Source organism: Perca flavescens, chromosome 9 (assembly GCF_004354835.1).
Source record: "Perca flavescens isolate YP-PL-M2 chromosome 9, PFLA_1.0, whole genome shotgun sequence".
In the NCBI taxonomy this organism is placed as follows: domain Eukaryota; kingdom Metazoa; phylum Chordata; class Actinopteri; order Perciformes; family Percidae; genus Perca; species Perca flavescens.
In genome coordinates, this window is record NC_041339.1 from 35725595 (window position 1) to 35751997 (window position 26403).

The 26403-nt window shown below is 40.2% G+C and overlaps 3 protein-coding genes across 4 annotated transcripts; all 3 read left to right on the plus strand.

Annotated features, from left to right (window-relative positions):
* The first annotated feature begins 3172 nt into the window (after positions 1-3172).
* On the plus strand, positions 3173-5684 carry LOC114561384 (interferon-induced protein with tetratricopeptide repeats 1B-like). The gene is made up of 2 exons (XM_028587390.1): positions 3173-3223; positions 3983-5684. Exons 1-2 carry the CDS (start codon positions 3216-3218, stop codon positions 5319-5321), a joined length of 1347 nt encoding a protein of 448 aa, XP_028443191.1. The 5' UTR covers positions 3173-3215; the 3' UTR covers positions 5322-5684.
* A 3419-nt stretch (positions 5685-9103) lies between these two features.
* Positions 9104-20826, plus strand: LOC114561387 (interferon-induced protein with tetratricopeptide repeats 1B-like). 2 transcript variants are annotated; one of them, XM_028587394.1, is made up of 2 exons: positions 9104-9148; positions 19486-20826. In XM_028587394.1, exons 1-2 carry the CDS (start codon positions 9141-9143, stop codon positions 20792-20794), a joined length of 1317 nt encoding a protein of 438 aa, XP_028443195.1. In that variant the 5' UTR covers positions 9104-9140; the 3' UTR covers positions 20795-20826. The 2 variants fall into 2 exon arrangements, with proteins under 2 accessions (XP_028443195.1, XP_028443196.1); XM_028587395.1 differs by lacking the exon at positions 9104-9148 and adding an exon at positions 15170-15194.
* A 1003-nt stretch (positions 20827-21829) lies between these two features.
* Positions 21830-25227, plus strand: LOC114561393 (interferon-induced protein with tetratricopeptide repeats 2-like). Its single transcript, XM_028587400.1, has 2 exons — positions 21830-22022; positions 23978-25227. The coding sequence occupies exons 1-2, from the start codon at positions 22015-22017 to the stop codon at positions 25080-25082; spliced, it is 1113 nt and encodes a 370-aa protein (XP_028443201.1). The 5' UTR covers positions 21830-22014; the 3' UTR covers positions 25083-25227.
* Positions 25228-26403: the final 1176 nt, after the last annotated feature.

Below are 26403 nucleotides of genomic sequence, written 5' to 3' on the forward strand. Positions count from 1 at the left end.
TGAAGTCGGAGCGGATGTCTGAGGCGTTGCGTTTGCAATGTTAACTTTCTTTTTTACTATCTCACCTTGACTGTCATTTCCCAGGAATGGAAACTAAGACACACACTTGGAAAAAAGCATGACACACTTTATCATAATATATTTTCTCTTAAGTTGATTTTAAATTTTCCTTCTTCTTGGAGCTATATTGTAATGCCAGAGTGAAATATTCAAACCCAAGAAGCCAGCAGGGTTTCCTGTAGGCTACTGTTTTAGTTTGCTTACTATTAGTCAATCAATCAAACTTTATTTCTATTGCACATTTCATACAAATCAATGTAACAGTTCTTTGTACAAAAGCGACACAAAAACTCTACAGTGCAATTCTACAGAGAACCAGTACGTGCAGAGATCTTCTTGGACACTTTGAGCAGCATGAATACACAATGGATGTACTATCGTTACCACCTTCCACTGCAAGGCACTTGCTTTTATCTGTAAGTCATGTTTCCATCAACGTATTTTTATGCACATTTTGAAGAATCGCTGCCCACCCCTGCCCATCCGATTAGCATTACCACGCTCGATGAGATGGAATTTGAAAATTTCCATCAGTAGTAGTACAAATACTACTACTAGTGTCTGGTTGGACAGTTCCTCTCCTTCCAACAACACATAAACCACTTTCAATCTAAAGTTAAGTCTAGGATTGGTTTTCTATTCCACAACAGGGCCTCCTTCACTCGTGCTGCCAAACTCGCCTTGGTGAAAATGACAATTTTACCAATTCTCGATTTCAGTGATGTCATTTAGAGAACTGCCTCAAATTCTCTCCTGAACTCACTAGATGTTCTCTTTCACAGTGCCATACGTTTTGTGACCAGAGCCCCCTATAACACCCACAATTAACATCATTCATGCTCTGTTTTGCACACCCTTTAATATTTGAAGCTCATTGAGAGAACACCAAGGGTTTGCAGCGCAATGAAAAAAGCAAAGGGTGGCTACTTTGAGGAATCTAAAATATAAGACATGTTTTCAGTTATTTCACACTTTTTTGTTAAGTACATAATTCCATATGTGTTCATTCATAGTTTTGATGCCTTCAGTGAGAATCTACAATGTAAATAGCCATGAAAATAAAGAAAATGCATTGCATGAGAAGGTGTGTCCAAAATTTTGGCCTGTACTGTATATTGTGTTATAACTGATCTACATCACTAACTAGTCCACAATTTAGATCATAATTTAAACTTACTGTATTTTTGACTCTTTACTACATCTCAGCAGTGATATAGACTGTCTATTCATGTGTATTGTGTTATTACCATATCACTTTCGCATATCCATCGACTTAGTTACAGCTCACTTTGCGCCGGCTTTGTAAAGCCTAGTTAATCTGCCCTTTATGTAGCCTATTGTATTCTGTATTCCTGTAATTTATTGAATGTGAAACTGTATGTTGTCCTGCACGCGTATGCTTTTCTTGGCCAGGTTGCAAATGACAGCCTTTTCTCAACGGCCTTCCTGTTTAAATAAAGGTTAAATTTAAAAAAAAATTGAAAATGTTGATGGAAATGGCAAAGTTCGAAAAAAAAATTGTTTTTAGCAAAAATGTTTTTGTGTCTAAGTGACTGAGTCTTTGACATTGGTCCAGTATTAAGCGTAAAGAGTTTCAGAGAAAACAAAAGTAAAAGTTACATCCCATGAACCAGTTGGTTCAGTGTTGTCGTGCAACAGCATCACCTGATGTGTTCCTCATATCAATCATACCAAGTTTAATTATGTTGAAACAAATTCCACAATTATTCTCCCACCCTTCTCAGACTCCGGCTGCTGCCAGCAGTTAGGTGACTTTTCTTATGATTTGATTTCGGTCCAATGGGGGCGAGAGAAGCTGCAAAGTCACATTCAGTTCTCCACCTGCTTTGTCTGACAGAAGGGTGTAACTTTGGGTTTAACATTGAGATCTCCAACTATGTAGGGAGGTTTTCACAACTTTGAAAAGCTGCTGCCAAAGCAGTTTTTTTTTGCTTTCAACTTTTAAGCGAACACGATTAACATTAAACATATAAAATTGTATAACAATATCTCCAAGTTTATATGTGAACAGATGAAGAATAATTGAAGCTTTTGTGTATGTAAGTGTGAATTAACCAAACAGTAAATAAAGTTTGATTGATTGACTAACAGTAAGCAAACTAAAACAGTAGCCTATACTGGCAACCCTGCTGGCAACTTCTGTTTGAATATTTCACTGTGGCATCATAATAGAGCTTCAAGAAGAAGAACATTTACAATCAGCTTAAGAGAAAATATATTATGACAAAGTGAGTCATGCTTTTTTCATGTGTTTCTATGTTTCTGTAACAGATTGAAAGTCTGTTAACTTTAAGTTATTTTAGGTTCGGATTCCCAGCCACACCAGCACAGAGGGAAGGACACAAGAAATATGTAAAAATAGTATTTTATTATTTTCTGTTTTAAATAAGACATCTGCTCTTCTAAAAAAGGGAGATAATGAAGAAAAAACGTGAATTGTCCAATGTTCTGCCCCAGGGTTAAACAATACCCAAGTCCAGTCCAGCCTGCAGCAACCGGCACGTCCATCCGTCCAGAGCTCTCTCTCTCTCTCTCTCTCTCTCTCTCTCTCTCTCTCTCTCTCTCTCTCTCTCTCTCTCTCTCTCTCTCTCTCTCTCTTTCTCTCTCTCTGTCTCTCTCTCTCTCTCTCTCTGGGATCTAACCTCCTTTTATGGGGAGTGGTCTGAGCAACTGGCAAATTAGATTGCTGATGTGAATGGGGTTCTACAGGTGTGTCAATCAGTGTTTGTTGTTGCAGTTCGTGAAAGAGGGAAACAGTACGATCAAGTGTAAAGGCAAAAATCGCTATATCAATCAATAACAATTCACAAAATAAAGTAAGGTTACCCATCAAGCACACTGCTCCACTTGTTTTACATTATGACATTTCCATTCCTGGGAAACGAAAGGTCAAGGTGAGATAGTAAAAAAGAAACTTAATAATTTGGACCACTTGTCTCCAAATGCAAACGCCCCGCCTCGGACATCCGCTCTGACTTCATCATGACTATTTAAAGCTGCGTGCTTCAACAACATGTCATCATTTACAGCAAAGCAGAAGTTGGACATCACTGACTTTATACCAGCGGACCCAAAGCAGCATCAAGAGCAGAAACCAGCCGAATATTTAGAGAACTATTCGAGGAAACAGCTGAATGATGAGGTGAGGAGCTGCTGCTGCATTTCATATATAAAGAGAATCATTATGATTTATTTAACATCTTATTATTGAGCCCAAAATATTCCTACAAGTCAATGTTGATGTTTTCATTCCAAATTTTGTATTTACATGAATTATTGCAAAACAGAAATATAAATCTGGTGGAGAAATTGGAGAAATTCTAAATACATAAATTTAGTTTTAGTTTAATGAATTAATTGTACTTTCATTTCGTTGTACATAGTTTTTGGTCTGTAATGTGTTTCCTGTGTGATAAGGCTCTGCTTATAGTTATTTCCTCATTTGGACTTCCTAAAGACTCTCTAGTTTTGGGGTAATTTAACGCTCATGTGGGCAACAGTGGTAAAGACTGTATGAATGGGAGGAATGGCCTGTTTGATCCGAACCACTGTGGTCCATTCATTGTTTTCATCACGTCCTCCAAACCATACAAGAAGTTAAGAAAAAGCAGACAGTATTGCATTCGTTTACATTCGTCCATCCCCCCCCACCTGCCTCCTTATGAGGATTTACTACAGCCAATAGAGGGGACAGCCACTAAAAAGGCAAATATGAGTCGCAATTCATGCTAGAAAAAAAGCATTTTGGGAGTCTCCATTTTTCCTTTTACTTGCTGTCTAATTAATGCTCCTTACATCCTTCTTCCACATAAAATAAACAGGCCAAACATAGCAGACGTCAGAGCATGTTGTTTAAACCTGCTGATGTTATGTTACAATAATAATTTTTATTCTCCATCAGTGCTGCTCAGAGTCAAACAACCCTGGAGTCCCAACTGGAGGCCCTGCAGTGCCACTTCACCTGGGATCTGGAGACCAGCAAGTCCATACTGTTACATCTAAGAGACCACCTGGAGGACATCGGCACCGAGGAGGGGAACAGCTGGCTGGGTCACATTTACAACCTGCGGGGGTTCGTTCAGTACAAGCTGGGGTTCACCGAAGACGCCCAGAGTTTCTTCAACAAGGCTGCAGAGGCCTTCAGCAAGATAAGAAACGCAGATGAGGGTCCCTGGTTGGTGGTGAACTACGGGAACCTGGCGTGGCTGCACCACCACCTGGGAGACCAAGCAGAGAGTCAGGCTTACCTGTCAAAGGTCAACACCCTGATGAATAAATACCCATCTCCATCCCAGGATGAGCTCCATCCAGAGATCTACGCTGAGAAAGGCTGGACCCTGATGAAGTTCAGCGGAGAACAAAAGAAAGAGGCTGCAGATTACTTCCAGAGAGCCATCAGGATGCAGCCGGACATGGTGGAGTGGAACACCAGCTACGTCTTAGGGTTAGTGTATACTTCTGATCACAGAGACACAGGGCTGCAGGCTGACCTTCTGGAGAAAATGAGAGTGGCCAAGGAACAGGATCCAGAGAACTTGTTCCTCGCTGCCCTCTACTACTTAAATCTACGTGCTGACCACGGAGAAGAAATCAAAGATGAAGTGCGTGAGTTAGCCAGAAAGGTGTTGAGAAATCCTGTCAGCAGCTACAGTGGTATGAGACCATTACTAAATGTTTACCGTGATTATCTATCTATTGATGAAGCCATTGATTTGGCAGAGCAGGCTCTGAAAACCCATCCAGATGAGCGATATCTGAAGAGATGCGCTGCCCTCTGCTATAAATGGAAAATCATTAATGTCAGGGACAGTCGCCCAGAGCAAAGCGAGATAGACAGAGCAATCAGTCTCCATGAAGAGGTGATTGCTCTTTACCCTCATCCTTCACTTGCGAAGGAAATAGACCTTGCAAATATATATGCAAACTCAAAAAAAAGCAAGGCTAAAGCTGAGCAGATATACCGGAAACTGCTAGAAAGAGATCTGGAACCTGCAGACAAACAAAAGCTCTACAGCAGTTATGCAACACATTTATACCGCCATTATAAGGAGTACCAAAAGTCAATACAATATCATAAGAAGGCGGCAGCGATACCGCAGCAATCCTCCTATCGAGTGAACAGCATCAACACTCTGAAGAATATTAGAGACAGAGGCAAGAGTAGTAATGTGAGTAGAGAAATAGAGAAGTTTCTGGCAAACCTGCAAAAGCCAAAGTGTTTTAAAAAGCAGAGGTTCTAAATCCAGAAATTGATTACACATCAGGAAAACCTGTTTCCTTCTGTTGGTCGGCTGGTCCAGAAGCAGCAAAACCTTATTCAGAACATGTAAGATCAAATCGTTGTTGGTTTTGGTCTTTTCATCGTTATCACAAAGAAAACATAGAAAATATAGAATATTTTGAACTGTAATTTGAACTGTCGGCTGTTAAATACTAAAAAGCTTTACATTTATTCTGGAAAACTGTCAGCAATAGTACACTAGATATATGAAACAAACTGAATCATTTAATAACACTGGTCCTTTAGATAACATCCACTGTTTATATTAAATCTGTCCTGACCTTCTCCCTTCTCTAGCTATGTTTCTATCCACACGTTTTTATCCGAATTAAGTGATATTGAATGAAAAATGCCTCATGGAAACAGTAAAATCCGATTGAATTTCATGAATATCGACTCAAAGGAAATAGGTTTCAGTCTCATCGGATTTTCTCTTGATCGATATATATATATATATATATATATATATATATATATATATACGGCTTATGCGATAAACGCTGATGGAAACGTTATTTGCCGAATAAATTAATGAATTGCGATTAAGTTTTAGGTCATTTTATGGTTGCGACCCGCCACAAAAACAAAGAAGAAGAAGAAGTTGTAGTCCATTTCCGCCCAGTATTTCAGCTCTGTTTGCACACATGACGGGCGTCAACAAAGACATGATGTAAGTGGACGAACGAGGAGACGAGATACTTTTTGAATTTAATTTACGAGCAAAATATAACAGCTATTTTAGATAGCAAAAATCTAAGAAATGCCATAATTTATCAGGATCCCGCGAAGGAAACAGCCGACAAAGGTTAGGACATCCGCGGGACGTCCTGCGGAGTAAATGGAAGGCCCTCAAACAGCGATACACGTCTCAAAAAAAGAGAGCTGTCTCTCAGGGGTGCCGGAGGGGAAATAAAAGGCAAGTTCCACCTTTTTGATGAGCTGGATCAGATCCTCGGCCAAAGGCCCATCGCAGCTTCCTCGGCTTCTAATGTTAACAACAACTACTTTTGTCTAGCAAAGCTTTGTTCGCAAATGTTTGCTTGAATGTTGTGCGATTCAGTGCGAAAAAAATGAACGGAAACACCTTAAAATGTCTCAAATCAATTCCATATACCAATTTAATCGCTAAACAGCACGTGATGTCATTACGCAACAGGTTTTTATTCGCTTTAAAGCTGTTGGATGGAAACACACTTTCACACTCAGCTTTATTCGCATGAATTTTTTTACCGAACTTCAGATAATTCGATTGACAAGTCGATGGAAACTTAGCTTCTGTTTGTCCAAAACTGCACTAAACAGAGTTGTGAAGATGAGCAACAAGATATTGGGTGTCCAACGGTGCACATTATCAGAGCTGTTCCATGGACAGATAGTCAGGAAAGCTAATGTTATTTGCGCCGACAGTTCCCACCCCTTATTCCTTGAATTTCAGTCCTTGCCGTCTGGCTCCCGTCTGAGATGTCTATCTGTAAGGACTAACGGGTACAAGTGGCAATAGCTCAGTCAGTAGGGAGTTGCTGGTTCAAGTCCCCATACGATACAAAGTCTGGTGGTGGAGAGGTGCCAGTTCACCTCCTGGGCATTGTCGAACCCCCAACTGCCAACTGGGCGCCTGTCCATGGGCCACTCTGACATCTCTCCATTAGTGCACGTATAGAGTACCTATACATGCATGCATGTGTGTAATGTGTATAATAATAACAACAGAGTGAAAACATTGTAATTTCCCTTAGGGAATTAATAAATTATAAATTATTATTGAAGTACTCTTTTATACCTGCAGTCATTTCCTTCTTGAATAGGTGGGAGGTTAGGAGTCTTCTTTGATCTCTTGGCTACCTCATTTGGTCCTTTTTCTTTCTTAATTCCTTGGTAGGTTTTATATTCTAGTCTGTTGACTATGTGTTGAGAATGTCGGAAACGTTGATAAAAGGGGTTGGTGATGTAATGTAATGTAATGGATGCTGATGTTGTTGACGATGGTCATTGTTGATTATGTTGTGTCAACTTTGGAGCCTGATTTGCACTTTTTCCTACCCTGTGTAGGTTTCTTTGACGCTGCTATCCATGCACCTTGTACTGGTATTTATTTGTCCTCGTACTGTTACGGTTGTGTTCCAGTTGGACTCTGTGCAGAACTTGTATTTATTTATGTGTCTTGTATGTGTTTATAATTGCAGCACACCTAATCGCCCTTTGGGGATACAAATAAAGTTTAAGTCGATGTCGTCCTCCTTAACCATGGTGTTTATCATATTCCTGTAGTGTTGAATTGTTTTTCCTTTGCACTATAATTTAAGCTTATATAACAACATTATACTCTGTGTGTGTTTGCTTTGCTGTAAGAAAAATAAATGGTTGGTAATGTAATAGTTAATTTGATGTATAACCTGAATATGATCGCTATTTGTGCACACACAATAGTATTAAATATACATTATGTGAAATAACAAATCCTTGTTCCGTGTGTTTGTTGTGTTTTGGTGGTAACTATACAAGACATTCATGTACTCTACACAATCAGGACGATGATGGACGTTATCAAACTGCAACTTTTAAAAACTTATGCAAAACATATGTTTATAACCTACAGCTGTACAACAATGAGTAACAAAGTGCAAAACAAACAAGAATAAAAAAGAACAAACCAACAAAACTAGTTCTAGCTTTAAATCAACTGAAGACCACATAATACCTGCATGAAGATGACCTCCATTGCATTAACAAATATAATTAAAAACACTGCTATATTTGTGCTGTAAAAATGATTGTTTGTGCTGTTAAGGGTTTTGAATAATTCAACGTTACATTTTCTGGCCAGTGATGTCACCCAGCCCCCCATTAATGTCCAAATCTCTACAAAATGGTCTCAACCGTTTGTGCTACATTTGTGCTGATTTGTGCCTGATACTTTGGTTGTTACGTTGTCAGGCTTTATTTTTTACACGGCTACTATTTGCGCTGTAAAGGCTTCTGACACCAGCCATCACTCCCATGAACGGGACATTTTTCCTTACAATAGGCTCTAATGAAGCAAAAACCCTTAATGTCAGATAACGTCCATAATAATTGGACTTTGGGTTCGATTTTTTTGACAGTTTTCAGTGGTTATAAAGGGGAAATATGAGAGAGACATTTGGAAATCATTGATCATTGTTTAGGTACAAACCACGTTAAGCTTTTTCCTCACCATAGGTGCCAATGAAGAAGAAAACGTTAACGTGAAATACTGAATAGTTTTTTTTTTTGACAGGCTTAAGTGTTCATGACTATGTTTATAATGTCCCGTTCATGGGAGTGATGGCTAATGTCAGAAGCCTTTGCACAAATAAATAAATAAAGCCTGACAACGTAAAAACCTTAGTAGCACAAATGTTTCTTTTAATGGCACAAATCAGCACAAACTTTTGAGACCATTTTGGGGAGATTTGGACATTAATGGGGGGCTGGGTGACGTCACTCGCCAGAAAATGTAAAGTTGAATTACTTAAAACCCTTAACAGCACAAACGATAATTTTTACAGCACAAACCGGCACAAATGAATAGCAGTGTTTTTGGATGACATTGGGGGCCAGCTTCACGCAGGTCCAAAACCATCACAGAATGTGATGAGTCATGTTTTAGTTTCATTGCCGGGTGTGACTTCCATTCCTGGGAAACGAACGCCAAGCACAAGACTCTATGAATGCCACACCTCGTACTTTGTCTTCAAAGTAACGTCACGAACCAAACTGACTCATATTTAGAGAACTACTGAGTGGAGGAAACAGCTGAATGATGAGGTGAGTCTTCCATGTCAAAAGTTGTCTCTTACAACCCACTTTCCTCATTTCTCCATCTGTCCTCTATCTCTTCCTCAATTTTCTTTTTTTAATGTGTTCCTGGAGGCAAATTTGCATATCCTAGGATGGCAAAGGAATGTTCCGCCCTACTGGGCCTCTGATTCGATAATATTCGTTGCCTTCGTTTGTTGGATTAGATAAATTTAGGCAATAGGCGTGAGATTGGTTAGAGTTAGGTCAAGAATATCAGGGTAAGCCAATCAGAGACAGAGTATTGCGGGACATGCTTTTGCCATCCTAGGATTTACGTCCTGGGGCAAGTTCAGTCTCAAAACGGTGCACAAGGTTTTGCTACGGTTTCCAGGTTGAACGAAATGTTTCCTCGGTGTGAAACAAACTTTGATCATTTGTTCTGAAAATGAATCACGTGAGTTAGCCAGAAAGATTTTGAGAAATCCTGTCGGCCTCTACAGTGGTGTTAGACCATTACCACGGCTTTACAGTACCTATGTATCTATGGATGAAGCCATTGATTTGGCAGAGGAGGTTCTGGGAAAACATTGTGGAACAATGTGACAGTTATCTAGTCATGGTATCACTTTTTCATTTAAAGCCAACTCCCTTTCTCCCTCTAGATAACCCTCGCCCTCTAAGCCCTCTTCTGCCGTACAGCCGTTACAGATACTGTCAGCGGGGCGGATGGTTAAGCCTATATTAAAGGACTTATTGCAGATACTTCCCTATATTTAATACTGTAGGTACTAAAACATTATAGGTTCAAATATTATAAATATTGTATTATAAATATTAATAGGTTCAAATGAATTAATTGAAATACTTCCCTATGGTTTTTAGATTATTCTTAAAGAGACACACACACCCTGTATTTATAAATATTATGTTATAAATTATAAACAGGTTCAAGAGGAATTAGTTCAGAAACTTCCCTATGGTTTTTAGATTATTCTTAAAGAGACACACACACCCTGTATTTATAAATATTATGTTATAAGTTATAAACAGGTTCAAGAGGAATTAGTTCAGAAACTTCCCTATGGTTTTTAGACTATTTTTAGAGAGACACACACACCCCCCGCGGGTTCTCGCTACAGTGGAAACCCGATGACGAGACAAGAGGCTTTTTGATTGACAACCTAGATGTCCCCCGTATGTGAAATACACAGCACACAGAAGATCTTTATAACCAAACAATTACAGTTGATTACTCACACTCGGACAGCTGCCTCTGCCGTGGTCACAGAGGTTTCCGCTCAGCTGGAGAATCAAAGGTCTGCTTGTCAGATCGGTCTCCGAGGTTGCTGCAAACCGCACGGTTAAAGAGGAGGCCCCCCACTTCCCCTTTCGGGGGGTCCCCGCCAAGGGGGTAAGCTTCGCTTCAGAACGCGAACCTCCGATGGCGCCATTTTGTTGCTACAAAGTGATCACCTCTTTTTTTTTACGTCATTTGACTGCGAATAACTTTACATCTGAAGCGTTAAAAGACTATATTTGTCTGTTGTTTATTTATAAAGGAACACGACAATGTATAAAAGGCTCCATTACCTTGTAGCTCACGTTATAGCTCCGTAGCAGACGTTTTTGTAAAAATAAGCTAACGATTGTGTCATAACCAAGTGACTTACTGTCGCATAGTAGAGGAATTACCGTATAGTACAGGAGAAGCTCACAGGCAGTTGACGTTGTCTCTGTCAGTTGGAGGCTGCGCAATAAAGCAAGAGATCACCGGAAAAGTGCTTCTAATAGCCTTCACTGGTCTCCGTCCATAGCAACGGGGTCTATTGGTCCAGTGTATATATGTCAATGGTCCCCGCTCACGCGGGCAATTGGCAAAAAAAGAAGAAAAAAGGAAAAAAGGAAAGAAAGTCTTCTACAAGAGCAAAAAAAGACTCACAAGGTTTTTTGGGTCACCTTGCTCAAGACGAACACAGGTGGTTTTATTATTTTTTTTAAAAAGCAAAAAGTTAACAAGCAAACAAATTAAATGGAAAAATGAACAGAGTTCAATCACTCAAAAAATGCTCTAAGACACAGGAGGTCCCTACTCGTAGGGTTTTGGTCAAAAGAGCAGAAAACGAACCCAAGGAAGAGAGAGCGCTTTTTGGCAAAGCACCCATTTTTATATGTACATTTCTTGGGGTTCAACCCCCCATCACAGCGAGGTGTGTTTTATCGCATTTGTTTCACCTTACATGGTAATACAGTCTTAAAGCAAGCATCAGGTTGGATATACGTAAAAACCATCTCATAAGACGATATTTCCTTTATACATATGCATGTTGCTATCTAACATAGAATCTAACGGCTCAGTTCGACTGCATTGATCAATAGGTCAGAGCAGTAACCTTTTACACTCCTGTATGCACCCAGAGCCTAACCCCCAAGTGCATGTATACAGGGCCCCAACAGCACTTCCTCTTTCCAGTTGTGCAAGTTTAGACAGACAGTTACACAAAGCAACTTATGCCTCTTGCAGACACTTCCTCTTTCCGACTGCAGGGTCAAATAGGCAGCTTCACACAGTAACTCACACTAAAATGTCTCTAAGCATGCTTATAGTAATATCAGTAACACAAAAACTTAGCACGATTATATTTCTAAAGGCACATCAGCACTCATAAACCAAAATCAAAGGCAGTATTATAGTCTCAAGAGCAGAAATATATTTTAGCTGTTTTTGGGTTAACTCATGTCAAAAGCAGAAGCACAGTCTCCACTGTTCTTGAGCTGATATATTTCAAAAGCAGAAGTATAGTTTTAGCTGTCTTTTGGATTAATACAAATACATTTCAAAAAGCAAAAATATTTCAAAAAGCAGGAATATAATTTTTAATTGTTTTTTTGATTTTCACATACTCTCGTTCAACAACATCCAGATGAGCGTTATCTGAAGAAATGCGCTGCACTCCTCTACCAATGGAAAATCCTCAGGGAGAGTCGCCCAGATCAAGGCTTGATAGACAGAGGAAGCAGTGTCATCGAGGAGGTGATTTCTCTTTACCCTCACTCTTCACTTATGAGGAAAATAGCTCTTGCAGAAATATACGAAATGTCAAATTACAGCCAGGATAAAGCTGAGCAGATATACCTTAAAATGCTAAAAAGAGATCTGGAACCTGCAGACAAACAGATGGCTTAAACTGCTAAATATTTATACTGTAATCGACAGGAATACCAAAGGTCAATACAATATAACATGAAAGTAGCAGCAATATCGCTTGAATCCTCTTATCGCTGGAACAGCATCTCAACTCTGAAGAAGATGAAAGACAAAGGCCACATGTGTAGAGAAATAGAAGAGCTTCTGGAAAACCTGCAGGACCAACGCGACAGGCAAAGAAATAAGACCAAAGTTAATATTGGAGTGATATTTCCAAGATGGAAAGAGCTCATAAGGAGCAAGGATTTTAAAAAGGAACGCCAAAGTTGCCTGCTTTCTTCTCAACAGGTAATTCTGCCTATTTGTGTAAATTCAAAGTTTTATAGTTGCTCGGTTGCATGGTTGTGCATAACGCTAGAACGACGTCTAAGGACACTTTTCCTGGCATCAATGATGAGAAAGGATTGTCTACCATGTAACATAAACGTAATCATATGTGTCGTGATTTCCCTGGTAGACAACTCACGTCAGGCAGTTGTAACACAGACTAGCTACAGCTAGAACAGCTGCGTGTAACCGATGGAGATACTAAGAGGTAATTTTGGTTTCATTGACATTGTTCATACTGCTCAGAGAAATGTATTAAAAACACAAACCTCTGTTGCTTCTCTCCTATGCTGTAAACATTGCCTTACACTATTAATCTCGTACAATATACAGAATAACGATAGCACTGATACTTTACTTGCATTACATTAGCTTGCATATGTTTGGGAACATAATAGCTGATGTTGAATGAAATGTTACCAAAATAACAATTATTACACTGGAAGGTACACTCACGGACAAAGTCGTACTTCTTGGAATAATATGGCCACCGTAGGAGTTAGAATGTACTCAGAATGGGAGGGGCTAGAAAGTAATATTCAGTTGGTTGTCATATACAATTTCACCACTAGATGGGAGAAATTCTAACACAATGTAGCTTTAACTTAACAACGGTGTTATATTCTTGTTGTGTTCAATTGTTCTTCATTTGAACTGTATTTTTTGTAAGTTTTTATAAGAATATTATACTCTCTGAAATTTGCTCTTTTATAATGAAGACTGTTAATTTGATGTGTAACCTGAATATGATCTCCATTTGTAGCCTACACGATACTATTAATTATACTTTATGTGAACTAAGAAATCCTCTCTCAGTTTGTTTTGATTTGGTGGTAACTATACAATAAATTCCTGTTCTCTACACAATCTTGCAGAACTTCACACAGGACGATTGATGGACAATAACCAAACTATAACTTCTGAAAGCTGCTGCCAAATTGTTTGTTTTGTTAACTTTCAACTTTTCAGACAACATGATGAGCATCAAACAAATACAACTGTATATTAATATCTCCGAGGTGACAGGTTAAAGATGATTAAATAGAGATGTTGTGTCTAATAGAAGTGTTTTTCAGTGAAACTGAACCCTGTCAGTGTGAAGTGGTAACAAACAGTAATCTGATTACACCGGTAGGTGGCAGCAGAACGTCATCATGCAGGCGTCTCCTAGGTAACCGCTGTCCCAGCTCACCTGCAGACAGAAGATGCTCCACATGTAGGTCTACTAAACACATGTGTTTAAAGTAGGCTAATGGCTTAATATTATATATATTGATGTGTTGATGTGTTTGTATACATATACAGTACTGTGCAAAAGTCTTAAGCAGGTGTGGAAAAAATGCTGTAAACTAAGAATGCTTTCAAAAATATAAATAATGATTGTTTATTTTTATCAATTTACAAAATGCAAAGTGAGAAACCAAAAAAATATCAATCAATCAAATCATCAATATTTGGTGTTACTACCCTTTGTCTTCAAACCAGCATCAATTGTTATAGGTACACTTGCAAAAACTCAGGGAACGTTGAGGATCGTAGACGCAGTGGTCGGCCACAGAAACTTAGTACAGCAGATGAAAAACACATCAAGCTTATTTATTTAAATATATATATAAAAAAAAATATATATATATATACTACAGGCCAAATATATACTAATATATATACTTTATATATATACTTTGCTTTTTTTGATAACTCTGCAAACCCTTGGTGTTCTCTCAATGAGCTTCATGAGGTAGTCACCTGAAATGGTTTTACCTTCACAGGTGTGCTTTGTCAGGGTTCATTAGTGGAATTATTTCCCTTATTAATAAAAAAAAAAAAAAAAGGGTGGCTACTTTGAAGAATCTAAAATATAAGACATGTTTTCAGTTATTTCACACTTTTTTGTTAAGTACATAATTCCATATGTGTTCATTCATAGTTTTGATGCCTTCAGTGAGAATCTACAATGTAAATAGTCATGAAAATAAAAAGGAAACGCATTGAATGAGAAGGTGTGTCCAAACTTTTGGCCTGTACTGTATATATATATATATATATATATATATATATATATATATATATATATATATATATATATGTAAAACCAAATAAAGAAAAAATGGGCTTTGCAAATTATTTTCATTGCATTATAGGCTATTTGTTCAGTCCATCACGTAGCCTTTATGCCTTTAATGTCTGATTTATATCTGAAAGTGTTGTAGGCTGCTGTGTGTGTGGATTCTATTTAGTCCATTTTCATTTGTAAATGTTCAAAGTGTCCACATAAACTAAATATAGCATATAACTGCATACATATAGCCTAGTTTCAAGGAGAAGAAACAACTTTTTCTAACTTGAAATCTACATACGAGCAAATAATCACACAGTGGGAGGAGTCATGTTTTAGTTTTTTATTCCCGGATGGGATTTCTGTTCCTGGGGAATGAAAGAGTTGATATGCAAATGCCACACCTCGGACTTTTCTCTTCGAAGCAGCATCAAGCGCAAAACTAAGTCATATTTAGGTTGAGGAGGAAACAGCTGAATGATGAGGTGAGTGGCTGAATAATGAGAATCGTTATAATTTAGGTTATTATAAGCTATTACAGAATCCCAGACCTCCTTTCTTTCTGTTTTCTTACTTTTTCTCTCTTCTGTTTCTTGTTCTTTTCATTTCTTCCATTTTCCCTAGAGCCAGGATCATAGCCTATGTAGCCTATTTACTTTAAAAAACATTACATTTTTACATGTACATTTAGCTGATGCTTTTATCCAAAGCAATTTACAATTGCTATATATGCCAGAGGTTGCACACCTCTGGAGCAACTAGGGGGTTAAGTGTGTTGCTCAGGGACACATTGGTTGATGTATCACAGTGGTAATTGAACCCAGGTCTACCACACCAAAGGCATGTGTCATATCCACTGCGCCATCACCACCCAAAACAAAAAAACAAATAGGCTAATGATCGATTTATTTTCCTACACTGCCATGAACATAACGGTGGCTTATGCTGTCTGTCTGTCTGTCTGTCTGTCTGTCTCACTCACAAACGTTCTGTGTTTAGTTGAGATCTGAATGCATATAGGGCTTCTCCAGTCGGGCATAAAGTGTTTCTGAAAACATTAAGCGAGAAATAGACCGTGCAGTTAAATAATCTTTATTTCAGACTGACAAAGGTCAGTGTAAAAGATTTTCGTCAGATTTTGAGAGGCGTTTGTCCCGCTCATCCCACTCGTCATTTCCAGGTAAGCACTCCACCAATCAGATTGGTCGTTGAGTCCGACTGTCCGCCCTCCTTGTGTCATATAAAGTAGCCCATTTATTTTAATTTAAGTAATTAGTAAGATGCTGAAAATTATGCTATCATGCAGAGGCACGGGAAGATATTTTTGGCAGGGAGGTTCCACGGTCCACATAGAGTCTAATGATACTATGTTACACAGGCTCTGTATTTTGCAGACCACTCTACCTCTGCCTCTTTTTAAAAACTCTCTCGCCCCTCCCCTCCATGAAATACAGCTGAGCAGACGGTGCGTACAAACTATGTACATTGCTCTATGTCCCAACATAGGACATAGAGCAAACTCCAAAAACCAGCGATGAAAAAAGTAGGCCTATCTAAATATCTGTGTGAATGTGTGCATATAAGTAGAGAGCTGTGGTGGTGCTGTAAATGTTTTTGCATAGTGCTCGTGTTAGCCGCGGTATACGCCATTTTTTTCTTACAGTGTTTACATATTGTGTTCGTCTTGTCTGTCACTCTTTCGCCGTTTATTATTTCCGCAGGAAAACCAAAATGTTGCCACACAAATGATTTAAAAGTGGCAGGGGGATCTTCAATAGCAGATCCGTCGCCAGACCTCAGTCTTAAGGGGGGCATATCAAATACATGGGAGGGCACAATTATTATTAGCGTACAGTACGTATATTTATAATAATCATATACTCTTGTTATACTATTCGCACGTAATCATCACGTTAAACATAACCAACAGCAATATGACCAGGTAGCCTATATAGCCTACAACACATTACATAGAAGCAATGTTATGAATATCCATAAAACACTTGACTATACAACATATTAGATGTAACACCAGAAGCATCTCTCAAACATTGCATTTTAAAGCAGTCAACAGAAGGATATGCATTGCTATGCATGTGCCATGAGACATGCACGCACGCACACACGCACACACGCACACACACACACACACACACACACGCACAGAGACTTTGAACCTACCGGTACTTTGAGTGGAGGCAGCCTGTCCTCTCTCCAGTCCCTCCTGTCATTTGAAGCTGCATGCTTATTTAAGCCCTTGTCTGTAAATCTTAAACCCCTTAATGAAGAAGGTCGCGTCCGATGATACAGATGTGAATTTCCTGCAGGCATAACAAAATGCGGAGTCCTTTTCCACCGAGTATCCTACGCAAGCCAGTCCCTGTTCAAATACCAGCTAGAGGAAAATGATTGTTTCTTTTTTAACAATACATTTTGACTGGATATTTCCTCAACACAACCTGTTTGGGTTTGCCCGTCACACCCCCTGATTCAACAGTTAGTTGTGGCCCAAATGCTGCCCCAGTCGCAGTTGCACTCGACCTGCAGGTCCTGCGAGGCCCAGGGTCGGGCTCCACGGAGCTACTAGCATCAGGCTCAGACTGTCGTCCAGGGGCTCCTTCTCCAACGACAACATCAGGAGGAGAATGTTGGTGGGCTTTTCAACCACTTACGGATATCCATGACGAACTGAAGCGAATGCCGGCGAAAACTCACTAACTAACTAACCGTTGAGCGGCTACACTGACGTAGGCTACGTCACGTCGTAGCCTAACTTTCTTTTTAGTAAGGCCGTGATAGGCTGTTGCAGTGTAGATTCCCATCAATCAAACGAAAATCACACCATTGTTTATTTATATTTTTTATGTTTTAATGATAAAGAATGCAACATTAATGCAACACAAAATTAGCAACTATGATAGTATAAAATTAAAGTAATTTTTTTAAGAGGTCTGTGCCTCAAGTGGGGGGGCACAATCATTTTTGGGGGCGGGCCCGGCCCCCTATGGCCCGCCCATAGCGACGGGTGTGTTCAATAGTAATGCCACGCTCAATCACGCTGACATCACATCGCCTCACGAGACAACTTTTCACCTCGACGAGAAATCTCGTCTCGTTCTCGTGAACCCAATCTCGTGATGTGTCTCTTCTCGTGGAGTAAGCGTCTCGTCACACCCCTGGCATACATAAATAACAACTATACTAGGCTAAATAGAGGCTACCATCTGGGCCTGCATGGCGGCAGGAAAAAGACACAGAGATGTCAGACACCGTGTCTCTACCTTACGATGATTTCGGTACACCAAACATAACTTTGCGCTCTGGAGTTCGGCTGATAAACTCTGCCATGAGACCCTGAATATCCAGATCATCCAAAATGAGACACTTCACTGGAGACAAAGTACCGTCGCGCTGTAACAGCTCAGTGGGCTCTTTCTGTCACTTTTTAGATGTTTTATGTGTTGGACACTGTGTGGAAACTGGGGGGCTCCGTGGATAAACGCTTTGGGAGAGTAACTGATGTTGCATCTCCGTACTGTATGAGCGCATAGGGAGCACAGGACCACCCCTATCCTCCCCTCCTCTCAAGAGGTAAGGTGTCTAGTTCTCCCCAAACACACTCACATCAGGTGGGAAGCACCGCCGTTAACATGCGGCTCCATGCCTTCCATTAAGACCGGTTATTACTGCCATATTCACCACGTCAGGTCTCCGTGCTTCTGATTTGCATGTCTTCATGAACAGGATCATTGTGTGGAAGCGCCGCTGTACGTTCAAAAACTTAGAAAGTCGCTGTGCTCTCCGCACACACTTCATACATGGTCCTACCCGTATGTGAGCCGGCACATCAAGGTTCAAAATGCTTTATTATTCCCACAACGGGGAAATTCACACTGTTGCTGCAGCAAGGGATAGGGGGAAGTACAAGAGACTCTAAAGATAAACAAACAATAAATAGATATAAGGAAAGATAACAAAATAGTAACATGTATTTACAGTATTGATTCAATACTTTAAAGCTATCATTTTATTGTCATCGCGGTTTTAAAGCTTCGCCACCAGCGGGTGCTGTAGCACCTGCAGCACCCCCACTTCCCGCGCCTATGCCATCATGTGTGTTATTGAGTCAATCCCCACAGAACCCCAAGTTAAAAAGTCACAGCTGAAGTAAACATGTTTACAGCCTGGTACAAAAACGGTTTTGGTGTCTCTATAGCTAATGCCATCTTTCATAACTGTATGAGTGTGAATGTTAATATAAGTCACCAATTTAAATCGGTTAAAGTCGCATACTGTTAATGTCTACACAAGATAAGGTATTTTGGTTCGAAAACTCACACTTTTACACACAAGTATCCCGTATCATCAATAGGCCTACATGGAGGCAATAGGCATTAGTAGTAAAGCAAACCACTTGAAAATTGGTTGGAAATTTAGTGAGAAATTCAGAATTTAATTGATAGAGCTCCTGCCTCGATAGACATATACATGCATTAGAAGACACGGCTTGTCAATCCCATGGTGTTCACGTTGATGTATCACTCCAATGAACAACAGCATCCAATGCGGTATCTAAACATATAGAGTATATATGATTTAAATGAAGGCACAGTTCAGGGTGTGGTCTGAGAAAGGGGGCCAGAAGTAGGGAAGGAGACATTTCTATCTTCCTTCCTCCCCCCCTCCTTCCTCCACATGAAATGAACAGGGATTATCCAAACACTTTAAGGCTTATTACATTGATTTACTGTTGATGTTATTTTTATTCTCCATCAGTGCTGCTCAGAGTCAAACAACACTGGAGTCCAAACTGGAGGCCCTGCAGTGCCACTTCACCTGGGATCTGGACCCCAGCAAGTCCCTACTTTTACGTCGAAAGGAAAAGTTTGAAGACATCGGCACCGAGGAGGGAAACAGCTGGCTGGGTCACCTTTACAACCTGCGGGGGTTCGTTCAGTACAAGCTGGGGTTCACCGAAGACGCCCAGAGTTTCTTCAACAAGGCTGCAGAGGCCTTCAGCAAGATAAGAAACGCAGATGAGGGTCCCTGGTTGGTGGTGAACTACGGGAACCTGGCGTGGCTGCACCACCACCTGGGAGACCAAGCAGAGAGTCAGGCTTACCTGTCAAAGGTCAACACCCTGATGAATAAATACCCATCTCCATCCCAGGATGAGCTCCATCCAGAGATCTACGCTGAGAAAGGCTGGACCCTGATGAAGTTCAGCGGAGAACAAAAGAAAGAGGCTGCAGATTACTTCCAGAGAGCCATCAGGATGCAGCCGGACATGGTGGAGTGGAACACCAGCTACGTCTTAGGGTTAGTGGGGTCTATCAGGAAAAACAAAAAGGTGAAGGCTGACCTCTTGGAGAAAATGAGACTCACCAAGGAACAGGATCCAGAGAACTTGTACCTCGCTGTTCACTACCTTCATCAATGTGCTCTGAAAGGAGAGAGAATCGAAGAAGAAGCACGTGAGTTAGCCAGAAAGGTTTTGAAGAATCCTGTGAGCAGCTACAGTGGTATTAAACCATTACTGAAGGTTTACAAATACTATCTATCTATTGATGAGGCCATTGATTTGGCAGAGGAGGCTCTGGAAACCCATCCAGATGAGCGTTATCTGAAGAGATGCGCTGCCCTCTGCTACAAATGGAAAATCATTTATTTCAGGCACATTCGTCTAAATCCAAGCGAGATAGACAGAGCAATCAGTCTCCATGAAGAGGTGATTGCTCTCTACCCTCATTCTTTCCTTTTGAAGAAAATAGACCTCGCAAGTATATATGCACAGTTAAATTACGGCCAGGCCAAAGATGAGCAGATATATCAGGAACTGCTAGAAAGTGATCTGGAACCTGCAGACAAACAGTTGGTTTATTACTGCTATGCAAAACATTTATTCCTCCGTTGTAGGGATTACCAAAGGTCAATACAATATCACATGAAGGCTGCAGCGATACCGCAGCAATCCTCCTATAGATGGAAGAGCATCAACACTCTGAAGAAGATTAGAGACAGAGGCAGGAGCCACATGTGTAGAGAAATAGAGGAGTTTCTGGCAAACCTGCAAGAGCCATTATAGTGTTTTTAAAAGCACTGGTTCTTAATCCAGAAATTGATTACATATCAGGAAAACCTGTTTCCTTCTGCTGGTCGGCTGGTCCAGGAGCAGGAGACCAACTGTATCCTGTAGAGGCAGGTTTTACACTTCAAAACCTTTACATTTATTCTGGAAAACTGTCAGCAGTAGTATACTAGATATATGAAACAAGCTGAATCATTTAGTAACACTGGTCCTTTAAATCATATCCACTCTGGACACTGGTCAAATGTCATGACATGATTAATTTAAATAGATTTTGATAAAATGTTGTCCTCCTTAACCATGGTATTTATTATAGACAGCATGGTGGCCCAGTGGTTAGCGCTGTGGCCTCACAGCAAGAAGGTTTTGTGTTCGAATCCAGGTGGTTCTGGGGCCTTTCTGTGTGGAGTTTGCATGTTGCATGGGTTTGCTCTGGTTTCCCCCACCATCAAAAGCATGGACTAGCTTCTCCAGTCAGTGCCATTGACCAAAGCACTGGCTCAGATCTGGAGTTGGTCCCCGGGTGCTGTGATTGGCTGCCCGCTGCTCCCTTGAGGGATGGGTTAAATGCAGAAAATGAATTTCGCTACATGTACGTGTATGTGACAAATAAAGTACCTTTAGTTGTGTTGAAATGTTTTTCCTTTGCCCTGTAATTTAAGCTTATATAACAATAGTATGAAGTTTGCTTTGCTGTAAGAAAAATAAATGTTTGGTAATGTAATAGTTAATATGATGTATAACCTTAATATGATCACTATTTGTGCACACACAATAGTATTAAATATACATTATGTGAACTAACATATCCTTGTTTCGTGTGTTTGTTGTGTTTTGGTGGTAATTCATATATTCTACACAATCAGGACGATGATGGACGTTATCAAACTGCAACTTTTAAAAACTGCTGCCAAACCTATGTTTATAACCTACAACTGTACAACAATATCTACAAGTCAATATCTGAAAAGGTGAAAAAAATGACTAACCAAAGTGCAAAACAAACAAAACTAGTTCTAGCTTTAAGTCAACTGAAGACCAAATAATCACAGAATGTGATGAGTCATGTTTTAGTTGTATTTCTGGGTGTGACTTCCATTCCTGGGATACGAACGCCAAGCACAGGACTCACCACACCTCGGACTTTGTCTTCAAAGTAACGTCAAGAACCAAACTAACTCATTTTTAGAGAACTACTGAGTGGAGGAAACAGCTGAATGATGAGGTGAGTCTTCCATGTCAAAAGTTGTCTCTTACAACCCACTTTCCTCATTTCTCCATCTGTCCTCCCTTCTTTCTTTTCCTCAATTTTCTTTTTTTAATGTGTTCCTGGAGGCAAATTTGCATATCCTAGGATGGCAAAGGAATGACCCGCCCTACTCTGCCACTGATTGGCTAATATTCGTTGCCTTCGTTAGTTGGATTGGTTAAGTTTAAGCAGTAGGTGTGAGATTGGTTAGAGTTAGGGTAAGAATATCAGTGTAAGCCAATCAGAGGCAGAGTATTGCGGGACATGCCTTTGCCATCCTAGGATTCACGTCCTGGGGCACGTTCAATCTCAGAATAGTGCACACCGTTTTGCTACGGTTTCCAGGTTGAACGAAATGTTTCATCAGTGTGAAACAAACTTTGATCATTTTTTCTCCCGTTTGGTTCAGCAGCGACGTGCATGTAGGCTATTAAAAAGGGAGTGTGATGACCCCGGCACCTTTTCAGTTTATATTAACCTTTTGCTATGTTTTGTCGGGTTAAACATGCTCCTTGAGACACTTAGTGTAGGAGGAACTATTATGGAGGTGGTTTGAGTACTTTGCCTTTGTCTGTCTATCTGTCTGTGACCAGGTTTTGTCACTAACAGATAGCATCACAACCATGCAAGTTGCAGTTACCAAAGTCCACAGGTGTGGTCTGAGTAAGGGCACCAGAAGTAGGGAAGGGACTATTTCTATTATGTTCTTTATTTGCATACCAAAAACAAACAGCAGGCAGCAACTAAACTAACTGATGCACCGGTCCATGTTTCTGACTGGCTACAAGGGTCATATCTACATCTTAACATTAACAAAACAGTCTGTATGTTCTTCTCTAAGACATCCACAAGTGCACAGCAGGCTGATGTTTTTATTGAAGGAGAAAAACTCATGGTTGTGTCTGATTTTAAATACCTTGTTATCATTTTGGACTCTAATTTAACTTTTAAAATGCATGTTAAAAAGGTGGCCAATACCATCAGATATAATCTGGCTAACCTTAGACACATAAGGCCATATCTAACCACAGAGGCAGCCAAACTTTTTATGCATGCCATGATCTTTTCCCACATATCATACTGTTTCACAAGCTGGTCCCAAGCAAACATGACACCCCTTAAACCAATAAAAACCCTTTATCAGCAAACTTTAAAAACACTAGATCAAACACCTATCAGCTATCACCACTGCCATATCACTACTAAATAAACCTTGTATTACAAGATAGTATCTAGATGCCTGCCTCATTTTCAAACTATGACATGGGCTTGCACCTCCACCACTGGGTGGATTTATACAACAGAAGAAGAGCAGTGGCAGAGCAACTAGGGCAACTAGGGCAACCACCAGGGGAGACTGTGTTGTACAGTAGAGACCTACAGTAGTAAGTCTGGCCAAACAGTCTTCTCAGTACAGGGCTAAAATTATTGGAGCTGTCTTCCTATTGAACTCAGAGAAAGCACCAGCTGTCTATCATTTAAAAACCACACTCAAGAGATGGATTAAAAATGATCACAACTGCAATCATCAATATCTGGTTTACCTCATCCTAGGTACTGCCCTTCTTTTTATTGTACTTATTTTTTATTCATTTAGTCTCTTCTTTCTTCTTTTATAATTTGCTCTTTAACTTTCTTACATTCTTTTTTATTAATGTAATATGATGATGTGTCCCCTGCCAAGGGACTACAGATGAAAATTATCTTGTTTGCTAACTCTTGCACATTTACATTTTGAGTGTAAACAAAAAATGTCAATGGATGTGCATTGTCCCTTTTAAATAAACAAATAAATAAATAAATAAATATCTTCCTTCTTTCCCCCCTTTTTCCTCCATATGAAATGAACAGTGATTATCCAAACACTTAAAGCTTAGACTTGAGCCTATTCAATTAACTTACTGTTATAGTGTTGTTTTATTCTCCGTCAGTGCTGCTCAGAGTCAAACAACACTGGAGTCCCAACTGGAGGCCCTGCAGTGCCACTTCACCTGGGATCTGGAGACCAGCGAGTCCCTACTTTTATGTCGCAAGGACAAGCTGGAGGACATTGGCCCTGAGGAGGGGAACAGCTGGCTGGGTCACATTTACAACCTGCGGGGGTTCGTTCAGTACAAGCTGGGGTTCACCGAAGACGCCCAGAGTTTCTTCAACAAGGCTGCAGAGGCCTTCAGCAAGATAAGAAACGCAGATGAGGGTCCCTGGTTGGTGGTGAACTACGGGAACCTGGCGTGGCTGCACCACCACCTGGGAGACCAAGCAGAGAGTCAGGCTTACCTGTCAAAGGTCAACACCCTGATGAGTAAATACCCATCTCCATCCCAGGATGAGCTCCATCCAGAGATCTACGCTGAGAAAGCCTGGACTCTGTTGACTTTCAGCACCGACAAAACGCTGGCTGCAGATTACTTCCAGAGAGCCATCAGGATGCAGCCGGACATGGTGGAGTGGAACAGCAGCCATGCCCGAGCACTAGTGTATGCTTCTAGTCACAGCGGCATCTTGGAGATTATGAGAATAGCCAAAGAACAGGATCCAGAGAACTTGTACCTCGCTGCTCACTACTTAACTCTACGTGCTGACCGCGGAGAAGAAATCGAAGATGAAGCACGTGAGTTAGCCAGAAAGGTGTTGAGAAATCCTGTCGGCCTCTACAGTGGTGTTAGACCATTACTACGGGTTTACAGTAACTATGTATCTATTAATGAAGCTATCGATTTGGCAGAGGGGGCTCTGGTAAGACATCCAGATGAGCGTTATCTGAAGAAATGCGTTGCACTCCTCTACCAATGGAAAATCTTCAGGGAGAGTCGCCCAGATCAAGGCTTGATAGACAGAGGAATCAGTCTCATGGAGGAGGTGATTTCTCTTTACCCTCACTCTTCATTTGACAGGAAATTAGCTCTTGCAGATATATACGCAATGTCACTTTACAAACAGGATAAAGCTGAGCAGATATTCCAGGAACTGCTAGAAAGTGATCTGGAACCTGCAGACAAAGAGTTAGTTTATATCTGCTATGCAAGATATATTTAAACTGTAATCGACAGGACTACCAAAGGTCTGGAGAAGATGAAAGACAAAGGCCACACGAGGAGAGAAATAGAAGAGTTTCTGGAAAACCTGCAAGAGCCATAGTGTTTTTAAAGATGCTGTAAGTGATGTAACACGTTTTTAGGCTAAAACATTTTTCGTCACATACAGCAAACATCTCCTCACTATCTGCTAGCTGCCTGTCCCCTGAACACACTGTAAAAAAACGCAGTCTCTGTAGTCAGCCCAGGCTCCACAAACACCAACTAAAACAAACTGCACCAACCTGCACCACCAAACATAACAAACAGTGTTCCAGCCAATAAACAACAAGAAGGAGCTGGTGGAGCCATCACTGCAGCAGCGTTAGCATGTAGGCTACTTCCACAATGCGTATTCATGACAAAAACCAGCTCCTTCTTGTCAGTTTATGTGACAAAAAATGTTGTAGCCTAAAAAAAAACGTCACATCACTTTGAGCACCTTTAAAAGCACTGGTTCTAAGTCCAGAAGAAAAGGTAATGCATTACCTAAAAGAAATCTGCTCGTATTTGTTAAAGGGCCAGTGTGTAACGTGTTTAGTGTTCATTATCTAAATCTGTGTTGCCCGTTCACTAACTTGTCCTTTTTCATGAATATTTACCACCACCATCATTTCCAAGTATTCCTTTTGGCTTGAAATTTTACATTTGCATTTGAATGAACTGAAAGTTTGAAGAAGGAAACATGGAGGACCACACGTATTCAAAATCCAAATTTCAGGAACAGGAGTCTTCTTCTTCTTTGCCCAGAAAAAGAAAAAGGAGATTTAAAAGAGCAAGAGAGCGTCTTTTGAAGTGTGAAGGCTACCGTAGCTGTAATAGCTACTTTGAACTGCGTGGTGTGAGAGAGAGTTAATTGTGATATATGATCTCAACACTAGATGGGAGAAATTCCCACACATTGGACCTTTAATGTGATTACTTCCAGGAAAGATTTGTGGCAATTGTGAAAATGATTCTCAAAATAAAACATGTAAGTGAGTAACTTATACCTGAGTCAGTCAATTACACAATTCATTTAAATATATCATATGTTGTCTTTCTATTATGTTCCTATTGGGATGAATTGTTTTTCCTTTGCATTGCATTTGACGTTATAATAAGAACAAACTGTCTTACGGAAGTTTGCTTCGCGGTAAGAAAAATCAAACTGAATAATGAATAATGTCGGTAGATGAAACTGATTGTCAATCTGTGTCTCAGTTGTACACAATACAATACAATAAATCTATCTATCTATCTATCTATCTATCTATCTATCTATCTATCTATCTATCTATCTA